This window comes from Dromaius novaehollandiae, chromosome 12, assembly GCF_036370855.1.
Source record: "Dromaius novaehollandiae isolate bDroNov1 chromosome 12, bDroNov1.hap1, whole genome shotgun sequence".
Classification (NCBI taxonomy): Eukaryota; Metazoa; Chordata; class Aves; order Casuariiformes; family Dromaiidae; genus Dromaius; species Dromaius novaehollandiae.
Genome location: NC_088109.1, coordinates 26,607,773 through 26,624,252, shown reverse-complemented (window position 1 = coordinate 26,624,252; position 16,480 = coordinate 26,607,773). Strand labels below are relative to the sequence as shown.

Below are 16,480 nucleotides of genomic sequence, written 5' to 3'. Positions count from 1 at the left end.
AAAAACGCGCTTGCACACTGGGCAAGAGCGAGAGGGAGGGTTTGGGTCCATTTGTGAGGTTCATCCTGAAGTAGCTGAAAGCTCAGTGTGTAACAGCAGGATGGATTTGGAGGAGGTCCCCGTGCCCGTTTCCAGTGTTGGGCTCTGGTCTCATATTTGTACTTGAACCATAGTTCAGATAGTCGTAGGACAGACAAGGCAAGATGCAGCACCAGTTGCATCTGTTGGCTGAATGGAAAAATGCAAGAAACGGTTGTCTGTACCTGTTCTGCCCCGTTTCCTCTCCAGGAGACGGCTCTGGAATGCCATTTTGGGACCGAGCGGACGTTCGAAGCCCGGTGGCTGAACTCCTCCGCCGTCCGGTGCAGCCACGTGCTGGTGAGTGCTGCGACGGCGGGGGGGCCCGCGGCACGGCGGGGGGTCGGCCCGCCCCAGGGAGGGCCCCGGCGCTGCCCCGGCCCTGCCGTCCTCCCCGGCAGCGCGGCTCCGGCCTCCCCGGCAAGGCCTTCCGCGGGGCTCGCGCCGGCTCTCGCGCAGCCGCTGGTTCCCCTTCGTCTCTTCCGCGGACTGCTCTGGTGGCTCCAGCCTCTGCTCTGCTGGGGTTTGGGGACAGAGCTGCTTGTTCAGCCTTTTAAATGGGAACGGTTCAGTAAAACAAACAAAAGAACTGTCACCTTTTAGTATTACACATTCTGTAGCCTTTTTTCCTGAAAAAGGTCTTGGCCTGAGAAAGTGCCCAGGCGCTCACCAAAGAGTGGTATGTGGTTACTGGAGAACAAATTACACCCCTGAAATGCAAGCAAATGCTTGGGCTTCTGCTGGTGGGAATATTTAAAATAGAAGTTGGAGAGGAACGCTTTCCTGTTGCACGGCCTGAGAAATTGTGTATCGCGACCAATCCCTAAAAAGTCGCAGACTGTCCAGTCTGTTAATTTTTCTTTTCATTTCTACTAAAATATCAGCAAACCAGGGCTCTGTTCTCACTAATGTGTGTACAGTGCCTTGTTCTGCTTTTGCTGAGACCTGGCAGAACAGTTAAGGACAGAAAATAACTTTCTCTCCCTTTCTCTCTGCTGAAGCTCGGAGCCTCCTGTGCTGAGGAAGTGGGAGGAGGAGTGCTATGAGGAGTGTTAATCAGCTTTGTGTGCATATGTAACCTAGTATTTTAGTTAACTTCATTAGTGTTTTTTCATTTGTGTTTTCCTGCAGCTCCACACGTCAGAAAAAAGCCATCTCTTCCCAGTAAGCCTTCAGCTGAAGGATAAACCAGACAGATTTATTGACAGTCCAGAGATGATGACAGGTTTGAGTTGAAAATATTTTTATTCTGCTCTCATTTGGTCAGCCTGAAAGATTTTAGAAGCCTAGCAAAGTTTATAGATTCGGGAGAGAGATCACGCCACGGCTCAGACGTGCACAACTCTGTTCTTTGTCTCACGCATACACAAAAAATATATTTACACAGACTCACGTGCATGTGAATGTGTGCACAGAAACCAGGCAGAGTCACACACCCACAGACATCCATTTTACACCCAGGCAAATTCAAATCCCATCCTTGAGCACGCACAACAGTTGAGATTTTTTGTCTGCCAATAGCGTATAGAACAGAGTGTTCTGAAATACTCAATCACAGCAGAAATGTGAAGTGTCTCCCAGGGTCAGCAAAGGAATTCTTCTCAAAGGAGATAAGGAGCGGGATGGGGGAAGGGCTCCAGCATAAGCTTTCACAGGAGCATGGCCTCAAGGTTCAGCACTAGGTAAAAACTGAGTCTTTTTTTTCTTCTTGTGCCGAGAAAGAATAAAATGTGCAAACACGATTCACCCCTGGCCCACTCCCTATCTCTGGGAAGAACACATGGGTTTCTAAAAAAGCCCCTGCTACATCAGCAGACTAAGCAGTGAAGGGGAAACAGTGAGATTAAAAGTGCATCCGAAGCAAGGCATGTAGCTGAGGCCAAGCCCCGCCAGCCAGGCAGCTGGGCCGGTGCTCTCACAACCACCTCTGCTCCCCGCGTTGGCCGGGAACTTTGTGGTTTAGCTAGCTGTGTGCTGCTGCTGTGTGGAGCATCTTCAGGGTTGGTTTCCCTCTCAGTGGTGTCGGCAGTTTTAATAGAAGGCGCTGATTTATATTAGATGCAAGTGAGGACTAGATCGTTAAAGTGAGCTTTTCTTGGGAGGAAAGCTGTAATAGGTGGAGAGACATTAGCACTATCAGTCACTGACCCAGGATGAAAAGGTTTCCCCATAGGAAATTCCAGTGTGGAAAGGAGACACATCTTGCAAAGCATTCCACACTGGTGAAATAACCTTTGAAATATCAGCATGGGGAAGCAACTTCCTTGCCTAAGGAAAAGAGTATCAGGAGTATTTTTGAGCTGCTAGAGGTAACCGCTGGAAGAGAGGTAGGGCTTTGAACTAAGATTGTTTTGGTATGCAACAAATGACTTGTAATTTTCAATGTGAGTTTTCCTGGAAGCAGAAAAGACAGTGCAGAGAACATGGAATCCACATCTCTTCCTGCACCCAGGAGGAGTTAGTTTATGCAGCCTATGTTTGCATCAGTTTGAATTTGCCAGCATATTTTGAGATCCTGTGGGACCGTTATACATCTCTGGCTCCTCTTTGCCTTGGTCAGATTGGTACAAGCACAATTACAGAGAGGCTCGCAGAACAATGACAAGTAGAGACAGATCTGCTGGTCCAGTCATATAAATGTGTATATCTTTTATACTGTCTTTAATGGAATTACTGTTATTTTCTGTTGATTGTTTTATCAGTATTTATCAGCTTTTACTGTAAACTGCATTTCTGTAGTTCACCAAAGGGAATCTCAGCTCATTGTCCTGGGGTAGAAAGACAGCCAGCGTTACTCACTGAGCAGACTCAAAAAGAGGTGAAATAAGCTCACTTTTTTCAATGCAGAATGAGAGATTTCCTTGAGTGCCAGTGAAGTTTCATTAGCATGAGCACAGACAGAGTGTTGAAGACCAAAAGATTCATTAGTTGTTTATGAAGTGCTTTGAGACCCTCCCATGAACAGAAGTGCAAAATATGACTGTTTCTTTATTTTATGTTCTCCTGCAAAATATCCTCTGGGGAAAAGGGTGTGAAAGGAATGTTTCCTGAGTATTTCTAGCTGTTGACCTCAGCGGATACCCACACTCCAGTGGTAGAAGGCTTTGGGCTGGAAAGGAAATGTAACCTAGGGCACCAGCTAATAAAGAGGTGAGAGCACTGTAGGAAAATCATTTGGAAGCTGAGCTGAGCAGATCTGAAGGGAGAAGCCAATGAAGAGAGACCACGGTCACTGGAGGGAAGGAAGGGGAATGTAAACACTGTACAAAGCATTGTTACAATCAGGTTTTTGTCGCAGAATATGGAAGCAATGTGATTGCTTTACTAACAGGATGGAGCCAGCTTTGCTAAGGAGCTTCCCGTGTGGATGCTGAGAATTGGAAACGTAGCATAAATTGACAAAAGGTTTTGAGTTTGGGTTGTTGTTTGTTTTTCAAAAGGGAGGGGAAAAAAAGGAAAGAAAGTGCTAAATTATATTGCAGTGAGAACAAGCACCCAGTCCTTCTGGGAAATCTTCGGGATGGGTGCCAGCGCTGCCTTGTCGTGCCGTATGTGCGAGCTCTTCCACTCATCCACTGGATTTCAGATGTTGTTTGGTTTAGTATAGCTATGGAAGGGGTCGTTGTTTGACTGTGTAAAGCTAAGCAAAGCCGTGAAAGTCTCAGGTCCAGGATCTGATGTTTTCTGTGGTCTGTTATGGTTTAGTGGAGGTCTATAACTGTGCAACTGGAAGCGCTGACTGTTCTCAGTGTCTGGGGAGAGAGGACCTGGGACACCGGTGCATCTGGAGTGAGACCAGCTCCAGCTGCAGACTAAACACCGAATCCACCCAGACCTCAGATGTGTGCCCAGCTCCTGAGATTAGGAAGGTAAGATATGCACACAACCTGGAAAGTGTGTGTGTGTGGGGGGGGTGACGAGCAGCGCAGAGGACTGAAATTGTCGGGGTGGTCACGGACCTGGCGGCAACTGGGAAATCCTGCCTTCTCCCTGACGTGAGATAAGGGCAAGACCAGCACTGAATTATTCACTGATATTTTTTAATGGTTTTGGGTCACCTGAAAATAGAAAACAACATGCCAAAGACATCTTGGTATTTACAAGATCCCATCTTAATCATGCTAGTGGGAAAAACAACACCTGCGCAATCGAAATGTGCCAGAGTTCCTGGGGTGGGTAAAAGGAAGAAAGAGCTGTAGAATTAGTCGAAGGGCTCCTATCGAGAAATAGTGATGAGCTGGGTATAGCTAGAAGATGAACGTGAACCCTATCTCCAGACATGCGTTCTCTGACGTTTTGCTGAGATCTGTAGTGATAGAGGGGCCTTTTGGCATCATGTATTTTGAGACAAGTTTTGTTTAGACCATCATTTTTTGAAAGTTTGGGGGGATATTCAGATGCAGGGTTCTGCTTACAGTTGTGATATGAGCAACCAGATTTGTCTCCCAAGGTGTAGCAAAGAAAATGCATTGAACAAATGAGCTCCATGGGAAAAGAGAAGAAACTGGAAAGGAAAAACGGCTAATGTGGCCATCAAAATTGGCAAGGATATGGCATTTCTGTTTTTAGGGAGGCGTGTAGTGATACCTGCTCATAATCTGAGTGCTCTAACATTGCATAGATGGGCTGTGCAATTCCCATTGCCTGCCGTTTCCTCTTGTCGTTATCGCTAGCCCAGCAGTGGTGGGAAGGGGATGTTCCCAGATGAGACTGTCCTTCTCCAATACATATAAAATATCATCAGTACCTTGCCAGAAAATAATGGAAGCAACCCACAAGAATTCAGGTTGCAGAACGTCTCAGGACTGCGGTGCTGTTTTCTTAGCAAATAATAGATGGTAAATTAAAACCCCCCAGAATGACACAAATGCACAAGCTCTGCATTAGCACTGGTGGAGCTGTCCTGGAGAGGAAGAGGGCATGGAGCAGGCTGGGGAGGAGGGCACCCAGCTTAGCGATAGAGCATTAGGAGCCTGAACGGCTGGCGGAAGAAGGAGCCTCCCCGCGTGACCTGCGGCCCCGGCCGACGTGGCGGTGCGCTGGCAACCGCTGCCGCGGGCCTCACGCCGCAGCCTCACCGCGAGGCAGGCGAGCGTTACCAGGCACTTCGCACGAGCTTTGCTTGTCATTGTGTGTGTTAGAGGAAGAAGCTATTTCCACATTGGAGGGATTTAACTAACCCTCTGAATAAGGAAATCAAACCGACTGGGAAAGCCAGTTGTGCAGTAAAACATCATTACGTCCATCAGGCATTTCCCTATCCCAGTCCTATCCCTCTCCCAGGGGGATTAGTAGTTGCCAGATGAGAAACCAGCTGGCAGTAAGGGATCAGTGGGGAACAACCGCCCCTTCCCAAGTCATTGGACCAGTCCTATATTCCAGGATACCAGAGCGGTGGTACCTTGGCCATGGTCCCATTCACAGAACATTTTTCTTGTTCTTGTCCTCAAAAGCCCTGCTGCGTTCAGGACAGACCTCAAAATGCGATGACAGGACCGTGTCTTCACAGTGCGCTAATGCCCCTCCTCCAGTTTTCCACGTCTCCAGGTTGGTTTCTGCCCCATCCCCGTTCGAAGCTGCTGCGTGGAGAGGAGTGATGTTTCATCCCAGATGTGCTTGCCTTTTGCCTGGGAGCTGAAGTAATACCCAAATCAGCACAGAAGTAACTGCTTTTCGTTTGCAGCACAGAAGTAACTGCTTTTTGTTTGCAAAGCTCCGGCACGGGGAACATGGTGGAGGCTTTGTGGAGCTGAGCTGGAGTCTGAGAAGCAATTTCTTCTTCTTCACTGAAGTATAAGTGGAAAACACACACTGACACAGGAACAGAAACTCATTTAGGAATCAAAGCAAGTTTTTTTCCTCACGGTTCTCTTTTAACGCGCAACCCTTTTCCTTTGGTCCCCTGGCAGATTGAGCCCCTGAGCGGGCCCCTGGATGGAGGAACTCTGCTCACAATACGAGGAAGGAACCTGGGCCGCAGGTTCAGCGATGTCATTAACGCTGTCAGGATCGGGGGTGTGAAATGTGTGCCACTCGAGGACAGATACGTGGTTTCTGAGACGTGAGTATCTTGGACAGTGCCGCTGGGAAGCAGGGGACGTGCCTCGGAACGAGTTGTTCTTCCCTTTTTCGGCTGGCTGGCTCCCTCAGCACCCTTGTGACAGAGGAAATGGATGGCTTAGGATAAGAGCTGTTAGGCTAATCACCTCTCCGCGGCCAGCTGTGATTCCTAGTGGGTGCTTTTCTGCCCTGGCAGGACGAATCTGTTGAGCTGTTTCCCCCACATCCCAAATAAAGGCCCTTTTCCCTTCACGTCCAGCAGTATCTCCAGCACAGCACTTACGCATCCCTGCGTTAGGCACTAGTGCCTCGTTTCTACCCGGCAAAGGTCGGGACAGGCTCGCGCGCCTGGACAGAACCTGCAGCTGCCAGAGAGGGGCTGAGGCCGGCGGTGGGGCTGGGCCAGGAGAGCTAGCACAGCTGCTGCGCCGGGGCCCTGCTCAGAGGCGAGCAGGACGCTTCCCTCTGCAAAGCTCTCCGCCTTTCGCCGGCGTTCGAGTCACTTCATTATTTTTCAAGACCTCTCCCTTATCGTTGCCAGATGAGTCTGAGAGAAGAGCTGAGATGATGGTCCCAGGCTCCCCAGGAGCAAAGTCACCCACCGAAGCCGGAGGAAGCCCTCCGCCCCCCCCCTCCAGCCGCGCTTCCGCAGGGACGGCAGTGGCAGCCCGGGACACCACGGCCCTCCGCGGCAGCGGGCTGGGCTGCCAGGTGTGCTCCGCTCCTGGGCAGTGCAGCAGCACTACAGACAGGCCTGACTTACCATAAATTACATTTTGCCCCCGTCCTAGAGCAGAGCGGTGAAAATAGCTCAACGCTGATGTTAAGAAGCTTAGCCCGTATTCTGCTGTGCAGCTGAGTGCAGCAGCAGGTGCTGAATGGATCCATGTATTCTAGAGATCACCGGAGCTGCTGCATGTTTAAGAGCTTGTCAGAGACTAAGATTTTTCTAATACTGCCTTTGGGTTGCGTCTTCAGCATACTTTTTCCTTAAACAGTCCCTCGGTGGCACTAACATGGGCCTGACTTTATACAGTTCACGCATGGATATATCTTTTTTTTCCACTGTGCTGCTTGCCCTCCTCGAAGGACATGTGGATAACCTGGTGTCAGAAATACAGGTCGGTACTTCCCAGTCTGTGTGCGCAGCGGTCAGAACACAGCTAGAGGATTAGAAGAAAAAGCTAAGGTTTCTTCCTAGCCCTGCAGTCCCTGTCTTGTAAGATGGTCTCTCTTTGGGCCTGGCCTGCGCATGTGAACTTTGTCCGTCTTTTCTGCAGGATCGTATGCCAGACTGGAGAAGCTCAGGAGGTGCTTTCTGATGTGGTAACAGTTAATGTGAGCCGGGAAGGCAAGTCCAGGGAGCGATACTCCTATGTGGTAAGTAGCTGCCTCATAGATGTTTCTGGTGATCCTCACGTTTATTCTCCTTTTATCCCTTAAGAAAAAAGCCTGCGGCCCCTCTACACCCCAGTTGGCTTGGAAAACAGGATCCATGATGAGTCCCAACAAAGCAGTTGAAATGTTTTTTTCACCTTTAATTACCTGAACGATGTCTAGCAAGTCCAAGCTTGAGCACTAGAAGGACTGCAGCCAAGGTGTCATAATTTACTTTGCATCAAGAAATCTGGCTTGTAATCTCAAGTCTTGCCATGACTTCTCACTTATCTTGGTTATGTCTCTGTTTCTGCTGCTGTAACAAGGAGTTTGTTTTACTTGTTCTTCTTTTCCTAAAGTGCCATTATAGCCTGTGAGATTTTATGTGAATTGCCAAGTCTCTCCTTGCTACGTCAAGTTATATACCACGAACCTACATTGTTTAGACATTTTGTGCTCTGGAGATTGCTCAGTTTTTGCATGAGGATACGCTGTAGGAATTAGGCTTGAGCTAACCCCATGTCATATATAGAAAGAAGAGCCCTTCATAGCTTTGTACTGTACCATCTCCCAGAGAATGACTTTCATCTCTGTCAACCTGAAAAAATCCATGCGGCTCTTCTTTCCCACGAACACCCTCATCTCAGGCTAGAGTGTATTCCTGAGTAGCCCCATGCATCCAGGACAAACACAACAGCGTGGATGCCAGTGGCGTGCTGTGAACTCAAACTCTTTGTGCTTATGCCATTGCTTTAGCTGGAGAATGGATTATACTGGAGTCTAGTGCCTTGAAAGAAGACTTGAACCCTAGGAAATGACATTTGATTCCTAGTAGCTATTGTGAGTAATTTAGTTCAGGATCATTGTGTGTAGTCCCCCACCCTTGTAACCAGTTGTGTGTTCGGTATTTAGTTCAGAGAGGTTTGCACAGCACCCCGTCAGCACAAGCGCAGCACTCCCAGCATCCTGTAGCAGAGCCGAGACTGGCAGTGCGCGTGGCAGCACACCGCGCGGACGGAACTGGCGAGGTCGAGGGCATTGCCAGTTTGGTTCAGCACCAGTTCCTTGGAGGACGTTCCCTTTGGGACCCCTTCCCGTAGTTTCCAGGCATTCAGATTCTCAGCTGAAACATCTCAGAACCTGCAGTGTGGAGTGGAGCAGGGTACAAATGTGCGTATAACCGGTAATAGATCTGGGTTTTGAGATTTCTAGTGCATTAGTCGTCAGGATATGTGCGCTGTCTCCAAAAAAGGAGACCTGCCATCACATCGGCTGGAGAGTGAATTGTGTTGTTGACAAAGAGGAGAAGGGCCCTAAGAATGGGAAAGGGCTGGGCTTCTAAGCCTGCTTTCAGAGCACAAGGAAAAGCCCTCTCAGGAAACACCTGCACCAGCACTAAACAACACAAGAAAAGCCGAAGGCAGTCACTGAGTTGGAACCAGTGTTTCTGACAGCTCTGTGCTCGCGGCTCCCGGGCAGGCTTGTGATGAAGGCTGCCCTCTCCGAGGAGCGGGGACAGAGGGGCCCTTTTCTGCCCTGGTGGCACGGTGGAAAGCTGTCTTGCATCTGTTTATCTCAGCCTGGTCAGTCTTTTTCCCAACAAAGTTTGGAAAAAAAAGTGAGGTAATTCCCTGCCCCCTGAGTGTCTTGGGTGTGCTGGGGGAGTGAAGTTGCGCAGTGTTTAGCTGCTGTTAGGCTTCACACCACAAATGGCTGCTTTTGCAAACTGAGCAATGCAGTTTGGTTTTCTTGATTATCATCCTACACGCAGTGACATAAAGATGGAGTGAATTATACCGTACAAAGCTGATCGCAGTGAGACCTGAACGTGAGCATCAATAACGCTTTGCCTGATAGTGTCTGAAAGTTCCAGAACAGCCTGTCCAAATCAAATATTGTTTGTGTGTTAAGTGCCTCAAAGTCCCCGTTAGACATATCTAGAAGAGGCAAATATCAGCTGCAGCTGTGCTAAGGAGAAGGAAATGTGGTCCAGAGACTTCTGCAGGACATTATAGTAGGCTACAGATAAGCTGAATTTGCAGAAGCTGCAGTGGAAGCAGTCAGTGCTGGCTCTATACTCAAAGCAGTAGCCACTGGCTGTTGCAGACGAGAAGAGCTGGAGGGCTTTGCGGGGCATGAATAATCCTTTCTGTTGCTGCTGTTGCAGCAAATTTGAATATGTGACTTAGGGGCCAAGGGCAGGAGACAGCTGCCTACAACTCTATTTCTTGGACTCCGAGAAATATAAATTAACAAAATGAATCCTATAGAAATGGGTAGTGATCAGATACAACAAGGGAAATGGCTGTAGAGGAATCGAATCGGTCTCAGTGTAGGGCAAGGGCAAGGATAGCTATTAATAAGCATGTTTGTATGGCTGGGGTTGACAGGAAGGGATATTAGCACCAGGAGATATGAAGCAGCTTAGCCGTATCTACTTCAGTCGGCCTCAGTGTAGTTTTTTTCGCTGCAGCTGCAGCGAGAGGCAGGGAGCGTAGCAGTGAGCAAGCTTCTGCCACACTGCAGCCCTGCAGGTCTTGTTCCTGCAGGGTTTTGTGGTGTTTAGGGAATTACCAAATGCTTTATGGAAGGGCCCTGAAATAATTATTTGCTGTGCCCTCAGCGTCCTGTTCAAACCAGAGCAGGAAGGCTGCCCAGCAGACTCCCTTGGGGCAGACGTGAGGGCTCGGGACTGCATGAGTTATCAAAGCCTCAAGCTCACGAATCCCAGGAAGATTTCCAGGGGCTGCAAATGTAGATAACATACATGTTAATTTTAGCTGAAAATGGTGAGAGGCAAAGCAACTTCCCCCTTAGTTTCTGTCACCTCAAGAGATTTGGATTTGAATCTTCCTTAAGGAACAATGAGTTTGATGTCTCATTAAGTAGACCCCGGTGGATATTTTCACAGATCTCAAAGCCATCATCCCGCACAGCTTTGGCATGGCTTCACATTCAGGAGGGAACAAATGTGGAAGAGCAGAGATGGTGGGAGCTGGAATGATTCAGAAGCTTTCCTTTTTGATGGAGCTTGAACTGTTGCCTTCCAGCTCTGGCTCCGCAGTTGGAAAACTCAAGGGCCTGGGATCCTGGGCTCCAGTTCAGACCCGTGTGCCACTTGTAAGACAGGATTTAGGGACTGCTGAGACTCAGAGGTTTATATGGTCTCACTCCTCATACCTTGTACCTCTCTCCTTGTTCAGAAAACAAGTCAGTAAATACTTCTGCTGTGCTGCTGTTTCAGAGCCTGGCAGTACTGAATGCTTAAATTTACGACAGCAATTCCCATGCGCAGTCTGGAGTGTTCAGTTGTGAATTTACCAGGCTAGAAAACTATTGACAGATCTCCCTTTGGTGTTTTAGCTTCCCATGGTGCAATCCATAGCTCCCCCGAACGGCCCGAAAGCCGGAGGAACGAGAGTAACCATCAAAGGAAGCAGGCTGGATGTCGGCTCTGAGCTCCGGGTCCTCGTCAACAGCTCCAAGCAGTGCGCGGACCTCAGGTGAGCTTTGGTCCGGGGGCTGGCGCTGGGAGCTGCTTGTCGTTGAACCGGGGAGAAAGAACCTAACGTTAGGAAAGACCATGTTGTCCCGCAGCAGATCAAGAAGAGTTGGATTTTGGGTGGAGGGGCCTGCTGCATACCGCTGCCAGCCCCGGAGCCGGTGTTAGCATCCAGGCAGGCCCGTTTGGCTGCCACCGTTTCCGTTTCCAGCCTCCCCGGCAATCCGAGGCTCCCCGGAGCGGCGACGCAGAGCCGTGGTGCAGGTGCCTGACGCAAGGCCATGGTGCTTGTCTGGCAGCGCGACTGCGCTGGTGTTACCACGACGTGGCGGCTGCGTTCCAGCTGCAAACGAAGTGATTCTCACAGTTCGTGACGCACTTCCAGGCTTCTTGGGTGGCCTGGGACTGGATTCAAAACCCTGGCAACAAAGCAGACATGGATATATTTTTTTTTTATTATTATTTTTTGTTCCCAGACCTGCTACAGACGCTCAGTGAGCTCACCTGCTTTGGGCAGTGTAGGTCAGCCTAGTACAGAGGCCCCTGAAGTGACCCCGCTGCACAGAGCCGTTCCTGAAAGCACCTTCAGGAGGGCACTGCACCTGGGGCAGCCGACCTTGCCCTGTAGTGGTTGGTTAAGCCCATTTCCCCCCTCACCGACACTTGAGGTTCTGCCTCTGCGTCATACATGGGCTCCGTGAACGTCGGGATCCCTCCACCACGCTCCAGTCACCTCACCGTATCCCCTAGGGACTTTTATTTTTTATTCTCTGGTCGCTACCTGTATTGTAAAGTCAAAATGATCACGTTCAGCTGTGCTATACTGACCTCCTCGGAGAGAAACCACATCACCTTTGGGCAAAGGGTGCCTATTTTTTTGTAGGATGATAACACGCTGGAGGCAGGAAGCCACCCTGAAGGTCTGTGATGGTCCATCTGGGAGCCGTAAAAGAATTATCTCAAAGCAACAGTCACGTTGGAGATTGTTGGCTTGATTTTTCCCATCCTTCCTTCCCTCGTCTGTAAAACACTGTTGATGCTCCATGGCATCACGCTGCTGCAAGTGAGTGTGGAGGTCTCCCAGCGAAGGCAGCCAGGCATGCAGATCCGCAGCGTCTCTGCTGAAGGTGCTCCCTGCACGCGGAGGGTGCTACCCCGAGTAACGCCCGTGGCGGCTCCCTGGTCAAAGGAGACCCCTTTTTGTCTTCGTTCCTGTATTGTCAATGGGAAGAAGCAGGAGCCTCCCCTCTTCCGTTGGCTATAGAGGAAATCAGTCTGGCAGCCTGGGACAACATACTGTCGGAACTGCTCGTTCCTAGGTTATGCAAATATTAAGTAATTGGCATGTGACTCATAACTCATCCTTACAGGCATGAGGCAGCTGCCCGTCTTTGCCGTTTGCCTCCTCTGAGGGAGCTCTCAGGTCCGTGCCGCATTGCTCCTGTGCTCTTTGGCGGTCGCTTTCTCTGGCTTACTGCGTCTTTCCCCTTCCAGTCGCAACGATACCGCTATCACGTGCACCATGCCATCTGTGGACCTCCCCATGGCCGTGCGAGTCTGCGTCCAGTTTGAGAACAAGTCTTGTGCCAGCTACAACATCACGTTCAAGTATGAGAAGAACCCGGTTGTAACAGACGTCAACCCTAAGAAGAGTCATATCAGGTGAGACCTTTCCTCCAGTGGAGAAAGCGAAGTCTGTCAGGATTTTGACCTTCCTTTTGTGGCCTTTGTTGAAACTGGCTGCTTAATTTTGCGAAGTGGAAATGTGAACACTGCTCTCGTGCAAGCGGAGAGCTAACTGGAGGATCCCCGTGTGGCCCGTTGCGGGCAGCGCGAGTGTGCTCTGTCTGTGCTTCAAGCCATCCAGGTGCAGACCGGCTCCTGAGTAAAAGCCGTGTCGGTAAGCCCGAGCTCAAGTTATTAAGGCACAGCTAGAAGGCAGGGTATGTCATCTGGGCCCAGTGCCACGTTATTGCAGCTTCATGACTTCCAGTTCGGAGCTGGCTCAGGCCTGTGTCTGCCTACGGAAGGGGGGTGAATTTCAGACTGGGAGGAGGGGGTCCTGGAGGAAGAAGGGGGCTTTCTCAGCCCTGCCATTAGATGTATTTTCTCGCATGCAGCTAATCGAAGGGGCATCACAGAGCACTGTCAGGGTGCTTCAGAGTACCCCAGCACTGGAGTGGAAGTCTTGCACACCAGGACTGGCTGTAGCTCGTTTCAGTGCATTTAGGACATGGAAAAAAGTCAGTCGTGATAATTGTACTGTCTGTCTACACCTGGTAGGTGCTTTAGGGAGGTTCAGAGAGGGGGCCTCTATGAGACCCTGAGGACTTTTCTTGGCAATAAAACTGCTGGAGGATAAGCTGAGATTTGTAATTTTGGATTTCAGCAGGCCCTGAGGCCACCACATTTCATTTTTAAAGCGTGTTGCTTTTAATTTCATTTCTCTCCATGGAGCTTGCAGGCTCCTTTTCCTTTGGATATCTTGGTGAAAACCCACCTTCCTCGGCTGTGGAGTCTGGAAAACCCAAGACTGACGAGGAAATCTGAGAATCCAGTGCCTTTGCCTCCAGGATTGCTGTGAAAGCAGCCCACTCGGGGAGTGAGCGTACAGCAGGCTCTGACAGCCTGATCCCATTGAAGCAAAGCTGCGTCTCAGCATTCCCAAATGCAAAGCCAAAGATACAGGCTGTGGGAAAGCTAATACCAAACACAACAGTCATCCAGTCAATCTCAGCTTCTAGCAGGCTTGCAAACTATGCTGAATGTCAAGAGTGATACCTAAATACAAAAAGACAGTGGCATAATGTCACTACCCATATCCACAAGGGAAACCAGCAGGGTATTTCTCAGTCACCTTAATCTGCTTTCTTAATATTTATATCACTTTCCAAATTTCAGACCACTGAGAATGACAGCAGTCTCTTTCTTCAAGCTGCTTGCCTGTGTTGTGTACACTGGATTTGTTATCATGGGGCTGCTTGTGTTTTCTGTCTGCTCCAGCATGTTGCTGCAGTGTTGACCATGGAGAGTCAACAGCTCGTTTAAAAAATCAGCTGGTGCTGATTTGTCTTATGATACTGCTAAAATGATCAGTGTAAGTAAGAATATAGTTTAAAACAGAAGTTCTAAACTATTCTGCAGATGTGACAAGTTCTTACTTGGAAACTTGGATCACAACAACATAATAAGAGCTATGGCGCTGTAAGAGGTTTCAGAGAACCTGACTCTTAGGGCCTTGGACCCAAAGTCATTGAGTATAATGTGGTCTTTAGAAAATAGGATTTATAAATCTTGACTGTTCCCTGAAAAATACTCCTGAAACAGGTAGAACATGAAATGGGGGAAGGGGAAAGTAAATGCAGGGTGTAGCTTTTGCTGTCCAGAGCAGACAGGCTGTTTCTGTTCTCCGCCCCTTGCTCTCCCCAGCAGCACTGCGTTCATCAGGGCCCTTTCGTTACTGTCTTTGATTGCACATTGAGAGGCCCATATTTCAAATTCCCCAGGCAACAGATCCAAAACAAAACAACTTCCTCATCTTGGTCTAAATCAGAAGTGTCTGGGAGGTGCAGGATCCATGTCAACTTCACAGGGTCTTTTCTCTTTCCGAGACTCGAAGCTCTTGGCCGTTCCCTGTGGGGCAGAGGAAGGGAACTTATCTCCTTGCCCTTGCTTTGCCTGGTTGAAAAGTAATGTGTTAGGCTGGCAGAGGCCTGGGCAGCCTGCTCTGCTCACCCTCCTGCCCCAGCCCAGAGGCAGGCACTGCTCTGGGGAGAGGGAGCAAGGCGGATGCTTTCCCTAGCACCTCAGCAGCATTACGGATGCTCGTGGCAAGTAAGAGGAAGCCTTTGGCTGTTGGGTTATATTTGCTGCTTGAACATCTCGGAAACTGTCCTGGGAAGAAGCAGGCCAGACCCAGCCCTTGCGCTTCACCGTTCTGTGAGGAGGTGTTAAGGCACCTCCGCTCCAACCACCTCTTTTGTCTTCCCTTCTGTTTAAAGTGGGGGCAGAATCATCACCCTGGAGGGACGAGGCTTTGAACTGGTACAGAATGTGTCGATGGTGGTACGTGGCATCGGCAGAGAGCAAACGGTGAGTGACCCTGCTTGATACCGCTCCATAGCTTAAGAGCAGGGCCGCGTGCCCGATACCTGAGGACGTTTGGAGGGTAAAAGCTGAGGCCTTAGCCTGTGTTGCAGATGGGGCTGGGAGCAGGGATGAAAGTGTTGTGATCCCGAGCCCAGCAGAGTGACAGGCCTAATCTATTCCCACGCAGTAATGATGTTTTTAGTGCTATCAGTGTGCCTGATGCTTAATGGTGCCTGGCTGGGTGATCAGCACACCAGATGCCTATCAATCACAGAGGAAGCAAAGCCACCCTATCTGAGGCTGATCAAAGCCTTGGGGTTGCTCAGGCAGTTTGTTGATGCACAGATGAGACTTGGGTTCATCTTTTTTGATGTGCATGCTCTCTCCTGCTTTCAGAGTTGTAAGGTTCACACCGACACTGTGATTACCTGCCCTTCTCCAGCTGCCTCCAACATCACTACGGGGAGCAAGCCGGCGCCTGTGGACTTCTATCTCAATGGTCGCCTCTACGCGGATGACCGTCCGGCTCTTGATGAGGAGATGTACCCGGAGGAGGCCCCGCACATCAGCAAGTTCAGCCTGGAGTACTATGCCGACCCCCAGTTCTTCACAGCCAAGAAGGAGAAATGGATCAAGCACCATCCTGGCGAGCCCTTAACTCTGGTTATACATGTAAGAGGTTGACATTCACAGCTGTGCTAAGCTTCCGGGGTGTTACCTGGTCCTTCCTGGGATGCTTTTCAGTCCTAAATAGTCATACAGTGGCTGTCTCATAAACGCAGTAGAGGGAAAGGAGACAGTCTGGATGGGAGGACCAGAGCTCTCACAAGGGCAGAGAGCTTGTTCTCTTGCTCTGCTGCACCTCGTGCCTTCGATCGGGGGATACAGCTTGACCTAATGTTGCCCTGTGAGGCATGAGGACAGAGGGCTATATTTGAAGGATGTAATAGCAAGGAGCTGGATAAAATATAGGACATGTGATAAAGAATGATAATGCACTGGCCTGAAATCAAGCAGGTAAGCCAGGAGGTCCCAACAATAGATATTTATTCCAGCAGAGAAAAGTCATGCATTCTTTTCTTTTGGCTACCGATTCAGTTCAGTTAACAAGGAAGTCGAGGTACAGCAGTTCAGACAATGCACAAGGCTAATTCAAAGGTTATTGTTCATTGCAGGATATCCTTGCTGGTTGCAATGTGCCTCAGAAACACACTCCCCCTTTCTCAGGCTCTGCAGTCCCAACCTCTACCTATCCCTTCTGCTGTACATCCTTCCTCACTCCCAGGTGGGCTCTCAGATCCTTATCGGTGGTGCACAGCCAAGGCAGATCAAAAACAGATTTTTACAGGTTCCATGAGGGGCTTGTTTCTTCTA

The 16,480-nt window shown here is 49.6% G+C and overlaps 1 protein-coding gene across 1 annotated transcript in view; it reads left to right on the top strand.

The window, feature by feature from the left end:
* The window catches only part of PLXND1 (plexin D1), a 90,992-nt gene that overhangs the window by 38,260 nt on the left and 36,252 nt on the right, over positions 1-16,480 (top strand). Inside the window, exons 10-18 of the mRNA XM_064519257.1 lie at positions 289-378; positions 1,210-1,303; positions 3,784-3,947; positions 5,988-6,139; positions 7,419-7,518; positions 10,879-11,018; positions 12,512-12,679; positions 15,019-15,109; positions 15,503-15,778. Coding sequence (XP_064375327.1) covers positions 289-378; positions 1,210-1,303; positions 3,784-3,947; positions 5,988-6,139; positions 7,419-7,518; positions 10,879-11,018; positions 12,512-12,679; positions 15,019-15,109; positions 15,503-15,778 — 1,275 coding nt within the window. The remainder of the gene's footprint in view (positions 1-288; positions 379-1,209; positions 1,304-3,783; positions 3,948-5,987; positions 6,140-7,418; positions 7,519-10,878; positions 11,019-12,511; positions 12,680-15,018; positions 15,110-15,502; positions 15,779-16,480) is intronic.